The sequence below is a fragment of the Lipotes vexillifer genome, unplaced genomic scaffold (genome assembly GCF_000442215.2).
Source record: "Lipotes vexillifer unplaced genomic scaffold, Lipotes_vexillifer_v1.1 scaffold58, whole genome shotgun sequence".
NCBI classification, from domain to species: domain Eukaryota; kingdom Metazoa; phylum Chordata; class Mammalia; order Artiodactyla; family Lipotidae; genus Lipotes; species Lipotes vexillifer.
This window is the reverse complement of record NW_006781997.1, coordinates 3,394,776-3,414,808: the sequence shown is the minus strand read 5'-3', so window position 1 is coordinate 3,414,808 and position 20,033 is coordinate 3,394,776. Positions and strand designations below refer to the sequence as shown.

General features: G+C 36.6%; 1 protein-coding gene across 2 annotated transcripts in view; it reads right to left on the bottom strand.

Moving 5' to 3' along the window:
* CEP85L (centrosomal protein 85L) overlaps positions 1 to 20,033 on the bottom strand; it is a 174,528-nt gene that overhangs the window by 57,854 nt on the left and 96,641 nt on the right. For both annotated transcript variants that reach the window (XM_007454913.1, XM_007454912.1), the window contains exon 5: positions 12,846 to 12,963. In XM_007454913.1, coding sequence (XP_007454975.1) covers positions 12,846 to 12,963 — 118 coding nt within the window. The remainder of the gene's footprint in view (positions 1 to 12,845; positions 12,964 to 20,033) is intronic.

Below are 20,033 nucleotides of genomic sequence, written 5' to 3'. Positions count from 1 at the left end.
AGAGACAGGCACGAGCCGCGGCTATCAGAGCGGACCCCAGAGACGGACATGAGACACTAAGGCTGCTGCTGCAGCCACCAAGAAGCCTGTGTGCGAGCACAGGTCACTATCCACACCGCCCGTCCCGGAAGCCTGTGCAGCCTGCCACTGCCAGGGTCCCGTGATCCAGGGACAACTTCCCCGGGAGAACGCACGGAGCGCCTGAGACTGGTGCAATGTCACACCGGCCTCTGCCACCGCAGGCTCGCCCAGCATCCGTACCCCTCCCTCCCCTTGGCCTGAGTGGGCCAGAGCCCCCGAATCAGCTGCTCCTTTAACCCCGTCCTGTCTGAGTGAAGAACAGACGCCCTCAGACGACCCACAAAAGCGGGTTCAAATCCAAAGCTGAACCCCTGGGAGCTGTGCGAACAAAGAAGAGAAAGGGAAATTTCTCCCAGCAGCCTCCGGAGCAGCGGATTAAATCTCCAGAATCAACGTGATGTTCCCTGCATCTGTGGAATACCTGAATAGACAACAAATCATCCCAAATTGAGGAGGTGGACTTTGGGAGCAAGATATATTATTTTTTCCCCTTTTCCTCTTTTTGTGAGTATGTATGTGTATGCTTCTGTGTGAGATTTTGTCTGTATAGCTTTGCTTTCACCATTTGTCCTAGGGTTCTGACCGTCAAGTTTTTTCTTTTTTTTTTTTTTACTTAAAATTTTTTTCTAAATAATTATATTTTATTTTTAATTTTAATAACTTTATTTTACCCTACTTTATTTTATCCTCTTTCTTTCTTTCTTTCTCTTTTTTCTCCCTTTTATTCTGAGCCATGTGGATGAAAGGCTCTTGGTGCTGCAGCCAGGAGTCAGTGCTGTGCCTCTGAGATGTGGGAGAGCCAACTTCACGACACTGGTCCACAAGAGACCTCCCAGCTACACGTAATATCAAATGGTGAAAATCTCCCAGAGATCTCCATCTCAACACCAAGACACAGCTTCACTCAACGACCAGCAAGCTACAGTGCTGGACACCCTATGCCAAACAACTAGCAAGACAGGAACACAGCCCCACCCATTAGCAGAGAGGCTGCCTAAAATCATAATAAGGCCAAAGACACCCCAAAATACACCACCAGACATGGACCTGCCCACCAGAAAGACAAGATCCAGCCTCATCCACCAGAACACAGGCACTAGTCCCCTCCACCAGGAAACCCACTGAACCAACCTTAGCCACAGACACCAAAAACAATGGGAACTGCGAACCTGCAGCCTGCGAAAAGGAGACCCCAAACACAGTAAGATAAGCAAAATGAAAAGATAGAAAAACACCCAGCAGATGAAGGAGCAAGGTAAACAGCCACCAGACCTAACAAATGAAGAGGAAATAGGCAGTCTACCTGAAAAAGAATTCAGAATAATGATAGTAAACATGATCCAAAATCTTGGAAATAGAATAAATGCAAGAAACATTTAACAAGGACCTAGAAGGACTAAAGAGGAAACAAGCAATGATGAACAACTCAATAAATGAAATGAAAAATACTCTAGAAGGGATCAATAGCAGAATAACTGAGACAGAAGAACGGATAAGTGACCTGGAAGATAAAATAGTGGAAATAACTACTGCAGAGCAGAATAAAGAAAAAGGAATGAAAAGAACTGAGGACAGTCTCAGAGAACTCTGGGACAACATTAAATGCACCAACATTCGAATTATAGGGGTCCCAGAAGAAGAAGAGAAAAAGAAAAGGACTGAGAAAATATTTGAAGAGATTATAGTTGAAAACTTCCCTAATATGGGAAAGGAAATAGTTAAGCAAGTCCAGGAAGCACAGAGAGTCCCATACAGGATAAATCCAAGGAGAAACACACCAAGACACATATTAATCAAACTATCAAAAATTAAATATAAAGAAAACATATTAAAGGCAGCAAGGGAGAAACAACAAACAACACACAAGGGAATCCCCATAAGGTTAACAGCTGATCTTTCAGCAGAAACTCTGCAAGCCAGAAGGGAGTGGCAGGACATATTTAAAGTGATGAAGGAGAAAAACCTGCAACCAAGATTACTCTACCCAGCAAGGATCTCATTCAGATTTGATGGAGAAATTAAAACCTTTACAGATAAGCAAAAGCTGAGAGAGTTCAGCTCCACCAACCCAGCTTTACAGCAAATGCTAAAGGAACTTCTCTAGGCAGGAAACACAAAAGAAGGAAAAGACCTACAATAACAAACCCCAAACAATTAAGTAAATGGTAATAGGAACATACCTATCGATAATTACCTTAAATGTAAATGGATTAAATGCTCCCACTAAAAGACACAGACGGGCTGAATGGATACAAAAACAAGACCCGTATATTTGCTGTCTACAAGAGACCCACTTCACACCTAGGGACACCTACAGACTGAAAGTGAGGGGATGGAAAAAGATATTCCATGCAAATGGAAATCAAAAGAAAGCTGGAGTAGCAATTCTCATATCAGACAAAATAGACTTAAAAATAAAGACTATTAGAAGAGACAAACAAGGACCCTACATAATGATCAAGGGATCAATCCAAGAAGAATATATAACAATTCTAAATATTTATGCACCCAACCTCGGAGCACCTCAATACATAAGGCAAATGCTAACAGCCATAAAAGGGGAAATCGACAGTAACACAATCATAGTAGGGGACTTTGTAACACCCGACTTTCATCAATGGAGAGATCATCCAAAATGAAAATAAATAAGGAAACACAAGCTTTAAATGATACATTAAACAAGATGGACTTAATTGATATTTATAGGACGTTCCATGCAAAAACAACAGAATACACATTTTTCTGAAGTGCTCATGGAACATTCCCCAGGACAGATCATATCTTGGGTCACAAATCTAGCCTTGGTAAATTTAAGAAAATTGAAATCGTATCAAGTATCTTTTCCGACCACAACGCTATGAGACGAGATATCAATTACAGGAAAAGATCTGTAAAAAATACAAACACATGGAGGCTAAACAATACACTACTTAATAATGAAGTGATCACTGAAGAAATCAAAGAGGAAATCAAAATATACCTAGAAACAAATGACAATGGAGACACGATGACCCCAAACCTATGGGATGCAACAAAAGCAGTTGTAAGAGGGAAGTTTAGAGCAATACAATCCTACCTTAAGAAACAGGAAGCATTTCAAATAAACAACCTAACCTTGCAACTAAAGCAATTAGAGAAAGACAAACAAAACCCCCCAAATTTAGCAGAATGAAAGAAATCATAAAGATCAGAGCAGAAATAAATGAAAAAGAAATGAAGGAAACGATAGCAAAGATCAATGAAACTAAAAGCTGGTTCTTTGAGAAGATAAACAAAATTGATAAACCATTAGCCAGACTCATCAAGAAAAACAGGGAGAAGGCTCAAATCAATAGAATTAGAAATGAAAAAGGAGAAGTAACAAGTGACACTGCAGAAATACAAAAGATCATGAGAGACTACTACAAGCAACTCCCTGCCAATAAAATGAACAACCTGGAAGAAATGGACAAATTCTTAGAAATGCACAACCTGCCAAGATTGAATCAGGAAGAAATAGAAAATATGAACAGACGAATCACAAGCACTGAAATTGAAACTGTGATTAAAAGTCTTCCAATAGGGCTTCACTGGTGGCGCAGTGGTTGGGAATCCGCCAGCCGATGCAGGGGACACAGGTTTGTGCTAAAGTCTGGGAAGATCCCACATGCCGCGGAGGGGCTGGGCCCATGAGCCATGGCTGCTGGGCCTGCGCGTGCGGAGCCTGTGCTCCGCAGCGGGAGAGGCAACAACAGTGAGAGGCCCGCGTACCACACACACACAAAAAAAAAAAACTTCCAACAAACAAAAGCCCAGGACCAGATAGCTTCACAGGTGAATTCTATTAAACACTGAGAGAAGAGCTAACAGCTATCCTTCTCAAACTCTTCCAAAAATCTGCAGAGGAAGGAACACTCCCAAACTCATTCTATCAGGCCACCATCACCCTGATATCAAAACCAGACAAAGATACTACAAAAAAAGAAAATTACAGACCAATATCACTGATGAATATAGATGCAAAAATCCTCAACAAAATACTAGCACACAGAATCCAACAACACATTAAAAGGACCATACACCATGATCAAGTGGGATTTATCCCAGGAAGGCAAGGATTCTTCAATATACACAAATCAATCAATGTGATACACCATATTAACAAACTGAAGAAGAAAAACCATACGATCATCTCATTAGATGCAGAGAAAGCTTTCGACAAAATTCAACACCCATTTATGATAAAAACCCTGCAGAAAGTAGGCACAGAGGGAACTTTCCTCAGCATAATAAAGGCCATACATGACAAACCCACAGCCAACATCATCCTCAATGGTGAAAAACTGAAACCATTTCCACTAAGATCAGGAACAAGACAAGGTTGCCCACTCCCACGACTCTTATTCAACATAGTTTTGGAAGTTCTAGCCACAGAAATCAGAGAAGAAAAAGAAATAAAAGGAATCCAAATCAGAAAAGAAGAAGTAAAGCTGTCACTGTTTGCAGATGACAGGATACTATACAGAGAGAATCCCAAAGATGCTACCAGAAAACTACTAGAGCTAATCAATGAATTTGGTAAAGTAGCAGGATACAAAATTAATGCACAGAAATCTCTGGCATTCTTATACACTAATGATGAAAAATCTGAAAGTGAAATTAAGAAAACACTCCCATTTACCACTGCAACAAAAAGAATAAAATATCTAGGAATAAACCTACCTAAGAAGACAAAAGACCTGTATGCAGAAAATTATAAGACACTGATGAAAGAAATTAAAGATGATACAAACAGATGGAGAGATATACCATGTTCTTGGATTGGAAGAATCAACATTGTGAAAATGACTCTACCACGCAAAGCAATCTACAGATTCAATGCAATCCCTATCAAACTAACACTGGCAATTTTTACAGAACTAGAACAAAAAATTTCACAATTTATATGGAAACACAAAAGACCCTGAATAGCCAAAGCAATCTTGAGAACGAAAACTGGAGCTGGAGGAATCAGGCTCCCTGACTTCAGACTATACTACAAAGCTACAGTAATCAAGACAGCATGGCACTGGCACAAAAACAGAAATATAGATCAAAGGAACAGGACAGAAAGCCCAGAGATAAACCCATGCACATATGGTCACCTTATCTTTGATAAAGGAGGCAAGAGTATACAGTGGAGAAAAGACAACCTCTTCAATAATTGGTGCTGGGGAAACTGGACAGGTACATGTAAAAGTATGAAATTAGAACACTCCCTAACACCATACACAAAAATAAGCTCAAAATGGATTAAAGACCTAAATGTAAGGCCAGACACTATAAAACTCTTAGCGGAAACCCTCAGAATGGGAGAAAATATTTGCAAATGAAGCAACTGACAAAGGATTAATCTCCAAAATTTACAAGCAGCTCATGCAGCTCAATAACAAAAAAACCAACAACCCAATCCAAACATGGGCAGAAGACCTACATAGACATTTCTCCAAAGAAGATATACAGATTGTCAACAAAGACATGAAAGAATGCTCAACATCAATAATCATTAGAGAAATGCATTCAAAACTACAATGAGATATCATCTCACACCGGTCAGAATGACCATCATCAAAAATTCTAGAAACAATAAATGCTGGAGAGGGTGTGGAGAAAAGGGAACACTCTTGCACTGTTGATGGGAATGTAAATTGATACAGACACTATGGAGAACAGTATGGAGGTTCCTTAAAAAACTACAAATAGAACTACCATACGACCCAGCAATCCCACTACTGGGCACATACCCTGAGAAAACCATAATTCAAAAAGAGTCATGTACCAATATGTCCACTGCAGCTCTATTTACAATAGCCAGGACATGGAAGCAACTGACGTGTCCATTAACAGATGATTGGATAAAGAAGATGTGGCAGATATATACAACGGAATATTACTCAGCAATAAAAAGAAACAAAATTAAATTATTCGTAGTGAGGTGGATGGACCTGGAGTCTGTCATACAGAGTGAAGTAAGTCAGAAGGAGAAAAACAAATACCATATACTAACACATACATATGGAATGTATGAAAAAAAAACAATGTCATGGAGAGCCTAGAGGTAGGACGGGAATAAAGACACAGACCTACTAGAGCATGGACTTGAGGATATGGGGAGGGGGACGGGTAAGCTGTGACGAAGTGAGAGAGTGGCATGGACATATATATGCTACGAAATGAAGGGTGGACAGCTAGTGGGAAGCAGCTGCATGGCACAGGGAGATCACCTAGGTGGTTTGTGACCACCTAGAGGGGTGGGATAGGGAGGGTGGGAGGGAGGGAGACGCAAGAGGGAAGAGATATGGGAACATATGTATATTTATAACTGATTCACTTCGTTGTAAAGCAGAAACTAACACCATTGTAAAGCAATTATACGCCAATAAAGATGTTAAAAAAAAAAAAAAAAAACTTGGTTGGCGGGAATGTAAATTGGTGTGGCCACTACAGAAAACAATAAGGCTCCTCAAAAAAATAAAAGACAAATCTACCATGTGATCCAGCAATTACATCTCTGGGCATATACCCAAAGGAAATGAAAACAGGATTTCTAGAAGATACATGCACCCCCCATGGTTATTGCAGCATTATTCACAACAGCCAAGGTATGGAAACAGCCCAATGCCCATCAACAGACGAATCGATGAAAGATGTAACACACAATGGAATATTACTCAGCCATGAGAAAGGAGGATATCTTCCATTTGAGAGAACATGGGTAGACCTTAAGCACATTATGCTAAGTGAGATAAATCAGAGAAAGGCAAGTATTGTATGATACCATTTATATGTGGAATCTAAAAAGTTAAACCTGTAAAAAACATAAGAGTACCTCCTTACCAGGGACGGGTGGCAGGGAGCTCCCACAGGGGAAAAGAGTGATGGTGTTTAAGGGTAAAACTTTAACAAGTAGTAAATATGCCATAAAAACCTAATGCACAGTGTAATGAATACAGACAATTATATCGTACTATATATAAGTTATGTAATGTGATAAATACCACTATAATAGCAATCATATTACATACAAATGTATCAAAGTAACATGCCACACACCTTAAACTTACACCATATTACATGTCAAATCTATTCAATGAAATCGTGAAGAAAAATAAAAACACTACTCACATGCCAAAATAATTCCTTCACTAAAGAAAATTTTATTATCTTATTAGTTGTTTCTCCTAAACTTTTGCTGTTTTATCCACTCTCTGTATCAATCTCCTGGAAAAATGTTTATCTTATATATTTATCATACCCATTTACTTAGGGTTTTTCTTGTATTTCCTTTTATTAATTGCACTTATCTTTTAAAATGAATTTCTCAACAATATTTTAATTCCCCACATAATTTAAACTTCTAATATTTTCAGCAGCCCATTTTCCTTACCTTTCCAGATATTTCTATCTGTCCTTGCAGACTGACTTAGAGAGCCCTCTTCTGGCCTGATGCTGTGTCAAAAAACATTTTCTTCAGCTTGCAGATAATGTGAGTTTTAAATGCTTGTGGTAATATAATAATAATTGTATAATTCAAGTAAAACCTTTATTCAGAATAATAAAGTTATAAGGAGAAACTGCATGGTTGTATTAAAATACCCTTATCAAAGCAACTTGTACTACTTAAGTAGTATAGAAATACCACTTTCGAATAACTGTACACTATTAATCTCAGTATGACAGAGCCTTGCTATCATGTGATGGAACTTGAAGATGAAACCACATAATAACAAGGTATTTGATACACTAGTAACTGAAGTATGATAAACAAGCTGGAATCTCTGTTAAGTGCCTCTGCCTCAAATAAGTCTGATAGTTATTTGGTCTTTAATATGTCCTGATTTTAATATAACAATGCCTTCAATAAAACTACAAGTTTGAAAATATAATGGGGGGAAAAAATCCACTTAAATTGATTTTTTTAAATTCTAGGAATAAAGATGTTAATGAAAGTGACCAAACAGAAGTACATACCACCATTAAGTAATTTGCTAATAGTTTTTCTTCTTTTTGTAAATAAACAAGTCAATTATAAAGTTTACATAGAAATATATAAAAACAAATATTAAGGACAATTCTTAAAAACAGAAAGTAGTCCTTCTGGCCATATACATTTTGTTATGAGGCGTCATAGACTCTATGTCTGTGTTCCCATTAGACTGTACTCTCAAGGACAAAACCAATCTCGTTCACATTTCTATTCCTAGCACCTAGACAATGCCTAATCTATAGGAATCATAATAAATTCTAAAGGATTGGGTAAATGCATTTACCTATATGGTCTCTCCCTTTATAGTCTGAGATTCATGAAGGCAGGAACTATTTTTCACTTTTGTGACCTCAGAATTTAGCACAGTGGATGTTTAATAATTGTTTGTTTAATGGGTTCATTTCTAAAATGGTTTATTTATAAAATACTCATCAGAATTAGAGAGACTTCATGGTAGAAAAAAATAGATAAAGGAAAAAAATGAGAAAATGATATAAATAGAATGAAAATATTATGACAATTCAGAAAATGCATTTCCAAATCAAATTATATGTAAAAGAAATTAACTTTTTTCCATTAAAGGGTTCATAAAATCCATAAGCAAAAAAACCAATATAGAAAAAATAAGCAAAAAATACGAAAAAGCAATTCACAGAAAAAGAAACATGAACGGGTCTTAAACATATAAAAAGAAGTTCAACGTCAGTCTTAGGAGAAATATATATTAAATCCATATGGAGAAAACAAGAAAAAGATCTCAAATCAACAACATAACTTTACAACATAAGGAACTGAAAAAAGAAGAAAAAAATAAATCCAAAGCTATCAGAAGGAAGAAAATAAAGATCAGAGCAGAGATAAATGAAATAAAGAATAGAAAAATAATAGAGAAAATAAATGAAACCAAAAGTTGGTTCTTTGAAAAGAACAAAATTAACAAAACTTTTGCTAGATGGCCTAAGAAAAAAAGAAGACTCAAATTACTAAAATCAGAAATTTAAATGGAGACAATATCAATTCTATCAAAAAAAGGATTATAAAAGAGTAGTATAAAGAATTAACTGTTCAACAAATTGGAAAAACTAGATGAAATGGCGAATTCCTAGAAGCAAAACCTACTAACACTAAATCATGAAGAAGTAGAAAATCTGAGTAGACCTACAACTACTAAGGAGATTGAATCAGTAATCAAAAATCTCCAAACAAACAAAAGCCCTAGCCCTGAACCTGATGGCTTCACTGGCAAATTCTACCAAACATTTAAAGAAGAACTAGTATCTATCTTTCTCAAACTTTTCTAAAGACTGGAAGAGGATGGAACACTTGCTAACCCATTCTGAGGTCAGCATTGTTCTGATACCAAAGCCAGATGAAGACACTAGACGAAAACTACAGACCAACAACCCTTTTAAACACTGGTATAAAAATCCTCAACAAAATATTAGCAAACTGAATTTAGCTTATACTCCATGATTAGGTGGGATTTATTCCTGGAATGTAAGGGTGGTTTAACATTCAAAACTCAATGAATGCAGGCTTCCCTGGTGGCACAGTGGTTGAGAGTCCACCTGCCGATGCAGGGGACACGGGTTCGTGACCCGGTCCGGGAGGATCCCACATGCCGCGGAGCGGCTGGGCCTGTGGGCCATGGCCGCTGAGCCTGTGAGCCCGGAGCCTGTGCTCCACAACAGGAGAGGCCACAGCAGTGAGAGGCCCATGTACCGCCAAAAAAAAAAAAAATCAATCAATGCTATTATACAGCACAAAAACAGCAAAAAAAGAAAAACAATCATCTCAACTGAGGCTGAAAAGAGCATGTAGCAAAATGTGACACACTTTTATGATAAAAACACACAAAAAGCTAGGAAAAGAAGAAAACTACTCAACATAATAAAAGCTATATAGAAAAAACCCACAGCGAACATCATACTCAATGGTGAAGGACTGAAAGCATCTCCTCTAAGATCAGGAAAAAGGATTCCCACTTACAACACTTCTATTGAACAGAGTACTGGAAGTTCTAGCCAGAGCAATTAGGCAAGAAAAAGAAATTAAAGGCATCCAAATTGAAAAGGAAGATGTAAAATTATCACTGTTCACAGATGATATGATCATATACATTCTTTAGCAATAAAGAATGGATTCAGGGACTTCCCTGGTGGCGCAGTGGATAAGACTCCATGCTCCCAACACAGGCATGCTGGGTTTGATCCTTGGTCAGGGAACTAGATCCCACGTGCATGCTGCAACTAAGAGTTTACATGCCACAACTAAGGAGCCCGCCTGCCACAACTAAGACCCAGTGCAACCAAATAAGTAACTAAATAAATATATTTTTTTTAAAATGTATCTCCACCCTCCTGGGTTTGAGCTGGAGAAATTAAAAAGAAAAAAAAAAAAAGAATGGATTCAGCAAAGTATCAGAATACAAAGTTAATACAGAAAATTTAATTGCATCTCTACACACACTAATAATAAATGATCTGAAGAGGAAATTATGAAAACAATTCCATCTACAATAGTATCAAGAAGAATAAAATACTTAAGATGTAACTTAGCCGAAGAAGTAAAAGAATTGTACAATGAAAACTAAAAAACACTGCTGAAAGAAACTGAAGATGACACAAATAAATGGAAATATATCCCATGATCATGGACTGAAAAACTTAATATTGTTAAGATGTCAATACTACTCAAAGTGATCTACAGATTCAAATGCAATCCCTATCAAAATCCCAATAACATACTTTTCGCATAAATAGAAAAACCCACCCTAACATTCATATAGAATCTCAAGGGATTACAAATAACCAAAACAATCTTGAAAAAGGGGGACAGAGGAGGACTTACACTCTGTGATTTCAAAACTGTCTACAAAGCTACAGTAATCAAAACAGTGTGGTATTGGCATAAGGAGAGACATATATAGACCAATGGAACAGAATAGAGAACCCAGAAATAAACCCTCACATATATGGTCAAATGACTTTTGACAAGGTACCAAGACAATTCAATGGGGAAAAGATTGTCTTTTCAACAAATGATGCTGGGAAAACTGGATATCCACATGCAAAAAGAATGAAGTTGGACCCTTACCTAACACCATATACAAGAATTAACTTGTAAGGGATCTAAGACCTAAATGTAAGACCTAAAACTATAAAACTCTTAGAAGAAAACATGTGGCAAAAGCTTCATGACACTGGATTTGGTAATGATTTCTTGGTTACGACACCAAAGACACAGGCAATAAAAGAAAAGTAGACAAATCGGACTTCATGAAAATTTAAAAATCTCGTGCATGAAAAGACACAAAGGACTATCAACAGAATAAGAAGGCAACCCACAGAATGAGAAAAAATATTTGCAAATCATATATCTGACAAAGGATTAATATCCAGAATAGAGAATCTCTAAAACTCAATAAAGAAAAAACCAAAAAGTCCAATTTAAAAATGGGCAAAGGACTTGAATAGACCTTTCTCCAAAGAAGATAGAGAAGTAGCCAATAAGTACATGAAGATGCTCAACATCATTAATCATTAGGAAAATGCAAATCAAAATTACAATGAGATATCATCAGGATGGTTACTATCAAAAACCAGAAAATAACAAGTGGTGGTGACAATGTGGAGAAAGTAGAACACTTCTACACTATTGGTGGGAATGCAAAATGGTACCTCCACTGTGGTAAAACGGTGTGGCAGTTCCTCAAAAATTTAAACAGAATTACCATATGATCCAGCAATTCCATTTCTGGGTATATACTCAAAAGAAATGAAAGCAGGGTCTCAAAGAGATATTTGTACACCCATGTTCAAATAAATAATATAAAAAATGTTCATAGCAGCATTATTCACTATAGCTAAAATGTGGCTTCAGCCCAAGTGTCCATTGAAAGATGAGGGGAAAAGCAAAATGTGGTATACATAAAATGGGATATTATTCAGCCTTAAAAAGGAAGGAAATTCTGACACATGCGGTATAGTATACATAAAATGGGATATTATTCAGCCTTAAAAAGGAAGGAAATTCTGACACATGCTACAACATGGATGAACCTTGAGGATATTATGCTAAGTGAAATATGCTAGTCACAAAAAAGACAAATACTGTATAATTCCACTTAACATGAGATACCTGGAGTAATAAAAATTATAGAGACATGAAGTAGAATGGTAGTTGCCAGGGGTCGGGAAGTGAAATGGTGAGTTATTGTTTAATGAGTACAGCGTTTCACTTTTATAAGATTATGTATAATAGTCCCAAACTAGAAACAACCCAAATTTTGACAAGTAGAGACAGGTTGAATAAATTATGCTGTCTCCATAAAATGGGAAATCAAGCAGCTGTAAAAGCAAAGGAAAGGGATGCTGCCTATGTAATGATATGAAAATAACCACTATTTTATATAATTTTATATAATATTAAGGGAAAGAAGCAAGGTGTTGAATACTGTATTTATTTTGATACTTTTTGTGAAGGTAGGAGGATAAAATACATTTATATGTGTTTGTTGTGATATAAGTCAACTCTGGAAGGCTACACTAGAAACTGTTAATAGTAGCTCCTGTTTGTGTGGGGAAAGGGTGTGAACTGGACAGATGGAAAACAGCACTTGGACATCTTTCACTACACATATAAATATGAACCATGTGAACAGATTATTAACTCCAAAAAACGTCCTAATCTTTCAAGCTTAGTATATAATTTACATGTTTTACTAATAAATCAACTACAAAATCCTTTATAATCTTACCTGCAAACTAGCCACATAAGAATCCTCACAATTTACGTAATGTCCTAACATGGCATGTTGTGCTCGTAATTCATTATCCCTTATTCTTTCATGCAGGTGGGTGATTTGTTGCTTCTGCCTGCAAAACATAAGTTGAGGTACCACATTACAAAAAATATACTTTTCTAAGTGATAATTAAAAGCAGAACTTTCAGTATTCTAATTTGGCATAAGAGTTAAAAGTATCAATCTTAAAATTCATAATAGGAAATCTTTTTAAACCACAGTACCATGAGATATGTTAAATACAGAAAAAGTTTATACTGTAGAGTACTTCTGACACTTTAAAGAACATAATCTTTTGTAGAATACTCTTCTTAGATTCTAACAAAGTCATGCTTTGCTCTCTTTCTTCTTGTTGCCTAACATAAAAACTGTTTCAATCTCAGTCTGGAATGTCTTTACCTTAATATTATTATTTCCATTCGTCCAAATTCTGTTCAACACTTAATACCAATTGAAGCTTCTGAAAATTTCATTGTCGGGGTGAGAGGTATTTTTATAAATATCATCTAGCTCAACTGCTGTACTATGCCTGCATCTTATCTACAACATCCAGGTTGCATTGTCTACACATAAACATCTCCAACGATGGAGAACTCACATGGTGCCAGATTTGCATCTCTGGATAGCTCTGAAATTTCATTTTAATATAACCTCATGCTGGAACCAGACACACTGAAATTCAAGTATTTCCTCAGTGGATCATAGCTTATTTTAATCAAATTATTTAACTTTGTGAATATGTAGCCTTAAACATTTGAAAACCATTATGTGCCAGGCAACATGCTAAGACCTTTATATGTATTATCATTAATCTTCAAAAATTGAATAACAAGTCTCATACTAAGGTTGTGAGAGAGAGAGTGAGAGCAAAAGAGCAAGAGCACGTGCTTTCAAGGAATAATAAGGATACATGTGGGTAAACAAATAGCTTGATGTTTTCCAAAATTACTTACAAAATAACTTTTGGAGCAAGTTCAGACTACATCAAAGAGCTTATTCTATTCAGAGCTGTTTTTATTTGTTTTTCAGATATGCTATCCTTTAAGAACATCCACACAGAAAACATCAAACAGGAAACAGATAAGTTAGGAGAGATTAGTCACATGGTACTTTTCAAATAATGTAAAACTTTACAAAGAAAACTAAACTTCCTCTTCCAGCCAAGATGGAGTAACAGGAACCAGTTTTGCCCTTCCCCTTGACATAATTACAAAATGAAACAAAATACAGGTAAGAAAGACTCTCAAGACACTGGACAACAGGCAATTAGTCACCGTGACTTCTGGGAGGTGGACAACAAATTATGTGAGTCCTAAGATTGCCAGAGATTACCGTTTTAAGCCTTAGCCTCTGAACAGGGAAAGTGACCTCTCTGAGTTGAAAAAACAAAGCTGGTAATCTGGAGAAACCAAGGCAGCTAGAGTTCACAGTGCAGAGCCACCCTTGAGTATTCAGTTGAGTGTTAACTAACGAATGTGTGAAGAAACTACTTTAAGTGGGGAGGGGGCGTTGTGGGGTGGGGGTGGGGGGATATGTTAGCCAAAAAGATTAGAAGAAACAGTGCCTGAGGCTCACATGGGGCCTGGAATTGTGCCTGTTCCCAAGTGCCAAAACTTCATAATTTACAGGGTATCAGCAGCAATTTCCAACTGAGGGCAATTTGGGGCTCAGAACAAAGTGCAAGAATACAAAAATAACGGCTTCCCTGGTGGCACTGTGGTTAAGAATCTGTCTGCCAATGCAGGGGACACGGGTTCGAGCCCTGGTCCGGCAAGATCCCACAAGCCGCGGAGCAACTAAGCCCGTGCGCCACAACTACAGAGCCTGCGCTCTACAGCCCGCACGCCACAACCACCGAGCCCAAGTGCCGCAACTACTGAAGCCCACACACCTAGAGCCCATGCTCCACAACAAGAGAAGCCACCGCAATGAGAAGCCCGTGCACTGCAACAAAGAGTAACCCCCTCTCGCTGCAACTAGAGAAAGCCTGCATGCAGCAACAAGACCCAACGCAGCCAAAAATAAAAATAAATAAATTTTTAAAAAAAGAATACAAAAATATGTAACATCCAAAACAAGTTAAAATTCATAATGCCTGGCATCTCAAAGAAGCAAGAAAATATGACCCACAATAAGGTGAACAGCCAATCAACTGCAAGTGAGCTAGAACTGACACAAATGACAGAATTAATAGTGAAGGACACTAAATCAATTATTGTAACTATTTTCATATGTTCAAGAAACTAGAAGAAAGACATAATACGTTAAGCAGAGACATGGAAGACATAAATATTATCCTGTATGGGATTAGGACAGATTAGAATTTGCAGAAGAAAAGATTAGGGAATTTGAAGACATATCAATAGAAATGATCCAAAAAGAAACAGAAAAAAAAGACAAATAAATGAAACAAAACAAACAAAACAAAAACTCAGAGAATCAATGAGCTGTGGATTTCTTTAAAAGGCCAAATATATGTGTAATTAGAATCCCTATAGGGGAGGTGAGGGGAGGAGGAATGAGCAAGAAAAAGTATTTGTAGAAAACTGGCCAAATTTTTTCCAAATCTGCTGAGAATGACACACCCACAGATTCAAGAAGACCAAAGAACCCAAAGCACAAATAACAAAAAGAAAACTAAACCAAGGAACATCCTAATCAAATGACTTAAAATCAGTGATAAAGAGAATTTCCTAAGAGTAGTCAGAGGAAGAACGGTAAATGCGTTAAGGGAGTATAGCCTGAAAATACTCCCAAAGTATATTAAAAGGATGCTTTTACATTTAAAGGCAGACCTTGGAGATATTGCAGGTTTGGTTCCAGACCACAGCAATAAACTGAATATTGCAAGAAAGCCAGTCACATGAATTTTTTGGTTTCCCAGTGCATATAAAAGTTATATTTACATTATACTGTAATCTATTGTGAAATAGTATGTCTAAAAAAAATGTCCATACCTTAATTTAAAAATATTTTATTACTAAAAAATGCTGACTGCCATTTGAGCCTTCAGCAATGCATATGTCTCTCATTTAATTACATGTGGAAGTAAAATCACATTATAATTTTGCTAGGTAAACTTTTAAAATCAGTGGTGGATTCTTTGGTATAGTGTGGATTTTTTTTTAATGGAATTCATTTTAAGTGTCCTTCTAAACTCATCTGCTTTAGAAGCTAGGACTTATCATATTTCTAAAGCAAGGCCTAAGTGTACATATCATGGTTATTAAAAGTTATTAAAATTCCAACTTCACAGATATGATCAATTAACATATGACAGTTTGCTCATGGCAATTTGCAGAACATCTTTTACTTTGAGATGGACCCCATAATGCAAGAGTCATATTTATTCTCCATCACAAGTGTTGAAGTAAGATTTGGTTATTTTTATCAGCTTATCTGAGTATTTAAATACAGTTTCAATAGTTTGTTTCTATCTATTTTGGTTGTTTACACCTAGGTATATAGCCTTATAAAATCAATTTCTGAATCTATTTTGTTTCAAGGCCAACTGCTACACTGTGTGAAATTTGATTCTGACACTAAACACCTTAAGTTAGCATCAGACTCCACAGCTTTAAGGGCATGATCCCCAACAAGAAAGCCTCACTTCAGATGCCAGACTCAAGTGGGATCCCCAGGCCATCCACACTTCTAACCAAATGGCTACACATCTGGGGAGTTCCCAGACTTTTTATTATAGAATTTCATTGTGTGGGCAAGATTGATTAAATCACTGAACTCAATCTCCAGCCTCCTCCTCTCCCTGGAGGCTGGACCGGCTCAAAAGTCCCAACCCTCTGATCACAGGGTTGGTCTCTATGGTAAATAGCTGAAGCTGCTATCCAGGGCCCAAGAATCACCTCATTGGCATAAATGCAGGTGTGTTCCAGGGCTCATGAATAAAAAAGACATTCTAAAGATTTACAGTCTCCTTTCCAAGAACCAGAAACAATGGCTAGTCAGATTCTCTATTATTGGACAAGATCTTAAGAAGATTTGTAGATACTATATTGTAAATTGCAAGTAATGACAAAATGAGAATTCTCTATACTGCCAGTATCATTTACTAATAGCATTAACTCAGCTGTCACCACAGAGGGTATAGGGTTTCCTCTCTGAATCTGGCTCCAGTGCACTGACTCACCCCTATATCTTATCTGTTCAATTCAGCGGCACAAGCTATGCAATTTCTAAGTGTAAACCATCATATGAACTACTAGTATCAGCAACAGCATAGGTTAACCAACAACCTTAACCTCTTTTTCATTAAAATGAGGCTATTTCCTCTGCATGAATATTTAGTGAGTACCTACTATGAGTAATAAAATGTACATGAAACTGTCTCTTCTGTGAAGAGATCAAAGTCGACTAAGACAAGCACATAAACATAACTATTACATATACAAAACATGTATAATGTGGCTACTATTTGCTGATGGCCACTATGCATCAGACAGTATTAGCGCTTTTTACATACATTTATTCACTGCATCCTCATGCTGTACAACTAGGTGGGAGAGGAGAGTTGCCTAGAAGAGTGATCTTCAAAAACCTCATTTTTTGCTTAAGTGGTGAAACTCCTTGTATCCAGGCAGATGAGAAGATCAATATGCAAAAGGTCAAGTACCCTATTCAGAATTACCTAAATGGTTAGTGTCAAATATAAAGCATTAGAAACCAGGTTTCCTCCTTTTTTCTCTGAGTAGTTTTTGAAATTAACGTATTTGCTTTTTCTCACAAGATGGGGAACATTTAAGAACAGTTTCTTTTTCTTTTTAATTAAAAAAAAATGTTTACTTTATATAGTTGATTAACAATGTTATGTTAGTTGCAGGTGTACAGCAAAGTGATTCAGTTTTACATATACATGTATTTAGTCATTTTCAAATTCTTTTTCTATTTAGGTTATTACAGAATACTGAGGAGAATTACCTGTGCTATACAGTAGGTCCTTGTTGGTTATCTATTTTAAATATGGCAGTGTGTACATGTCAATCCCAAACTCCCAATCTATCCCTCCCCACCCCCAACCCTTCCCCACTGGTAACCATCAGAACAGTTTCTATAGCAGTTATTTTTCCTTAACATTTATCTGTTTTGACCTAATTATCCAAAGTCTACGAAAGCTATATGCATTGCAAAAAAAAACCCCCACATTTTTCTCATGCAATCATGAATAACTTGATATTTTTCAGGAATAATATCCAGCATACAATTTTTAGTTAAGTGACTTAAAAGGTATCATCACCCACACTGTATTCCAAAGTAGAAAAGTTCAGCATCTTTACTCTCAGTTCCATCCAGGAAGAAACTAAATCCTGTCAATTCTGTCTCTGAAATAGTCTCTGCATGTGTTATCACCATTTTAAAGGCCATTAGTCTAATCTGGTTCCTGGAAAAAAGATATACTATAATTTTGTTCTAATTTTCATCACTATATGTGTTATAAAGATCTTTATATATGAACATTTTTACTTTTAAATTCTGGTCATGTTGCTTTAGAAATAGGAGTTGCTACTTTTTCTTCCTCTGTTTTATATAATATCAAATGCATTAATCATCAAAAACTTTATAATAAGCATGTCAAATATCAAAGATTATTTAAGACACTGGGTGTGGTAGGTTGTTTACAAAAACATCCACAAGTATTCCCTTCCCTGTATTACTTATACTCCTTTATGATGTGATTTTGCTGTTCCTACTGTCCACAGGTGAAGTCTCCTGGCCTTATGACCAATAAGAACATAGTGGAAGTGATATTTTTTTTTTTAAGCAGACTTTATTTTTTAGAGAAGTTTTAGGTTCACAGAGAAATTAAACTAAGGGTACAGAGATTATCCATAGGAACTTTGTGCCAGTTCTGAGCCTAAGCTCCAAGAGAACGTGTGTGCTTCATTTTCTCTTTGAACTTCACCCTATGAACAAACCCTGGTTAGCATACTGGAGGATGACAGACCCCCATGGAGCATAAAGACCATCCAGGTAAGGCTAGCCTAGGCCAGCCAACTCCTACGTAACAATGTGGCTACCATAGATCCATAAATGAGACTAAATAAAGAATCGGCCCAAAATGGGCAGAAGACCTAAATAGACAATTCTCCAAAGAAGACATACAGATGGCCAAAAGATACATGAAAAGATGCTCAACGCTGCTAATCATTAGAGAAATGCAAATCAAAACTACAATGAGATACCACCTCACACCAGTCAGAATGGTCACTATCAAAAAGTCTACAAATAATAAATGCTGGAAAGGGTGTGGAGAAAAGGGAACCCTCCTACACTGTTGGTGGGCATGTAAATTGGTACAGCCACCATGGAGAACAGTATGAAGGTTCCTTAAAAAACAAAAAATAGAGAGCTACCATATGATCCTGCAATCCTATCCTGGTTATATATCCAGAGAAAACCATAACCTGAAAAGACACATGCACCCCGATGTTCACTGCAGCACTATTTACAACAGCCAAGACACAGAAACAACCTAAATGCCCATCAACAGATGAATGGATAAAGAAGGTGTGGTACATATATACCACGGAATATTACTCAGCCATAAAAAAGAATGAAATAATGACATCTGCAGCAACATGGATGGACCTAGAGATTATTATACGAAGTGAAGTAAATCAGACAAAGACAAATATCATATGATATCACTTATATGTGGAATCTTAAAAAAAAATACAAATGAACTTATTTACAAAACAGAAACAGACTCACAGACATAGAAAACAAACTTATGGCTACCAAAGGGGAAAGATGGGGGAAAGGGATAAATTAGAAACTTGGGAGTAAATATACACACTACTATATATAAAATAGATAACAAGAACGTACTGTGTAGCACAGAGAATTATACTCAATATTTTATAATAACCTATATGGACAATGAATCTGAAAAAGTATATACACACACACACACACACACACACATATATAACTGAATCACTTTGCTGCATACCTGAAACTAACACAACACTGTAAATCTACTATACTTCAATAAAAAAATTTTTTTAAATTAAATAACAGAATTGGCCAACTGAGCAACTTGAATGATTTTGGATTATTTCCTTAGTATCCTTCTATATATACAAAATTGACAAATATAAATATATTTTAATATATTACATCAATAAT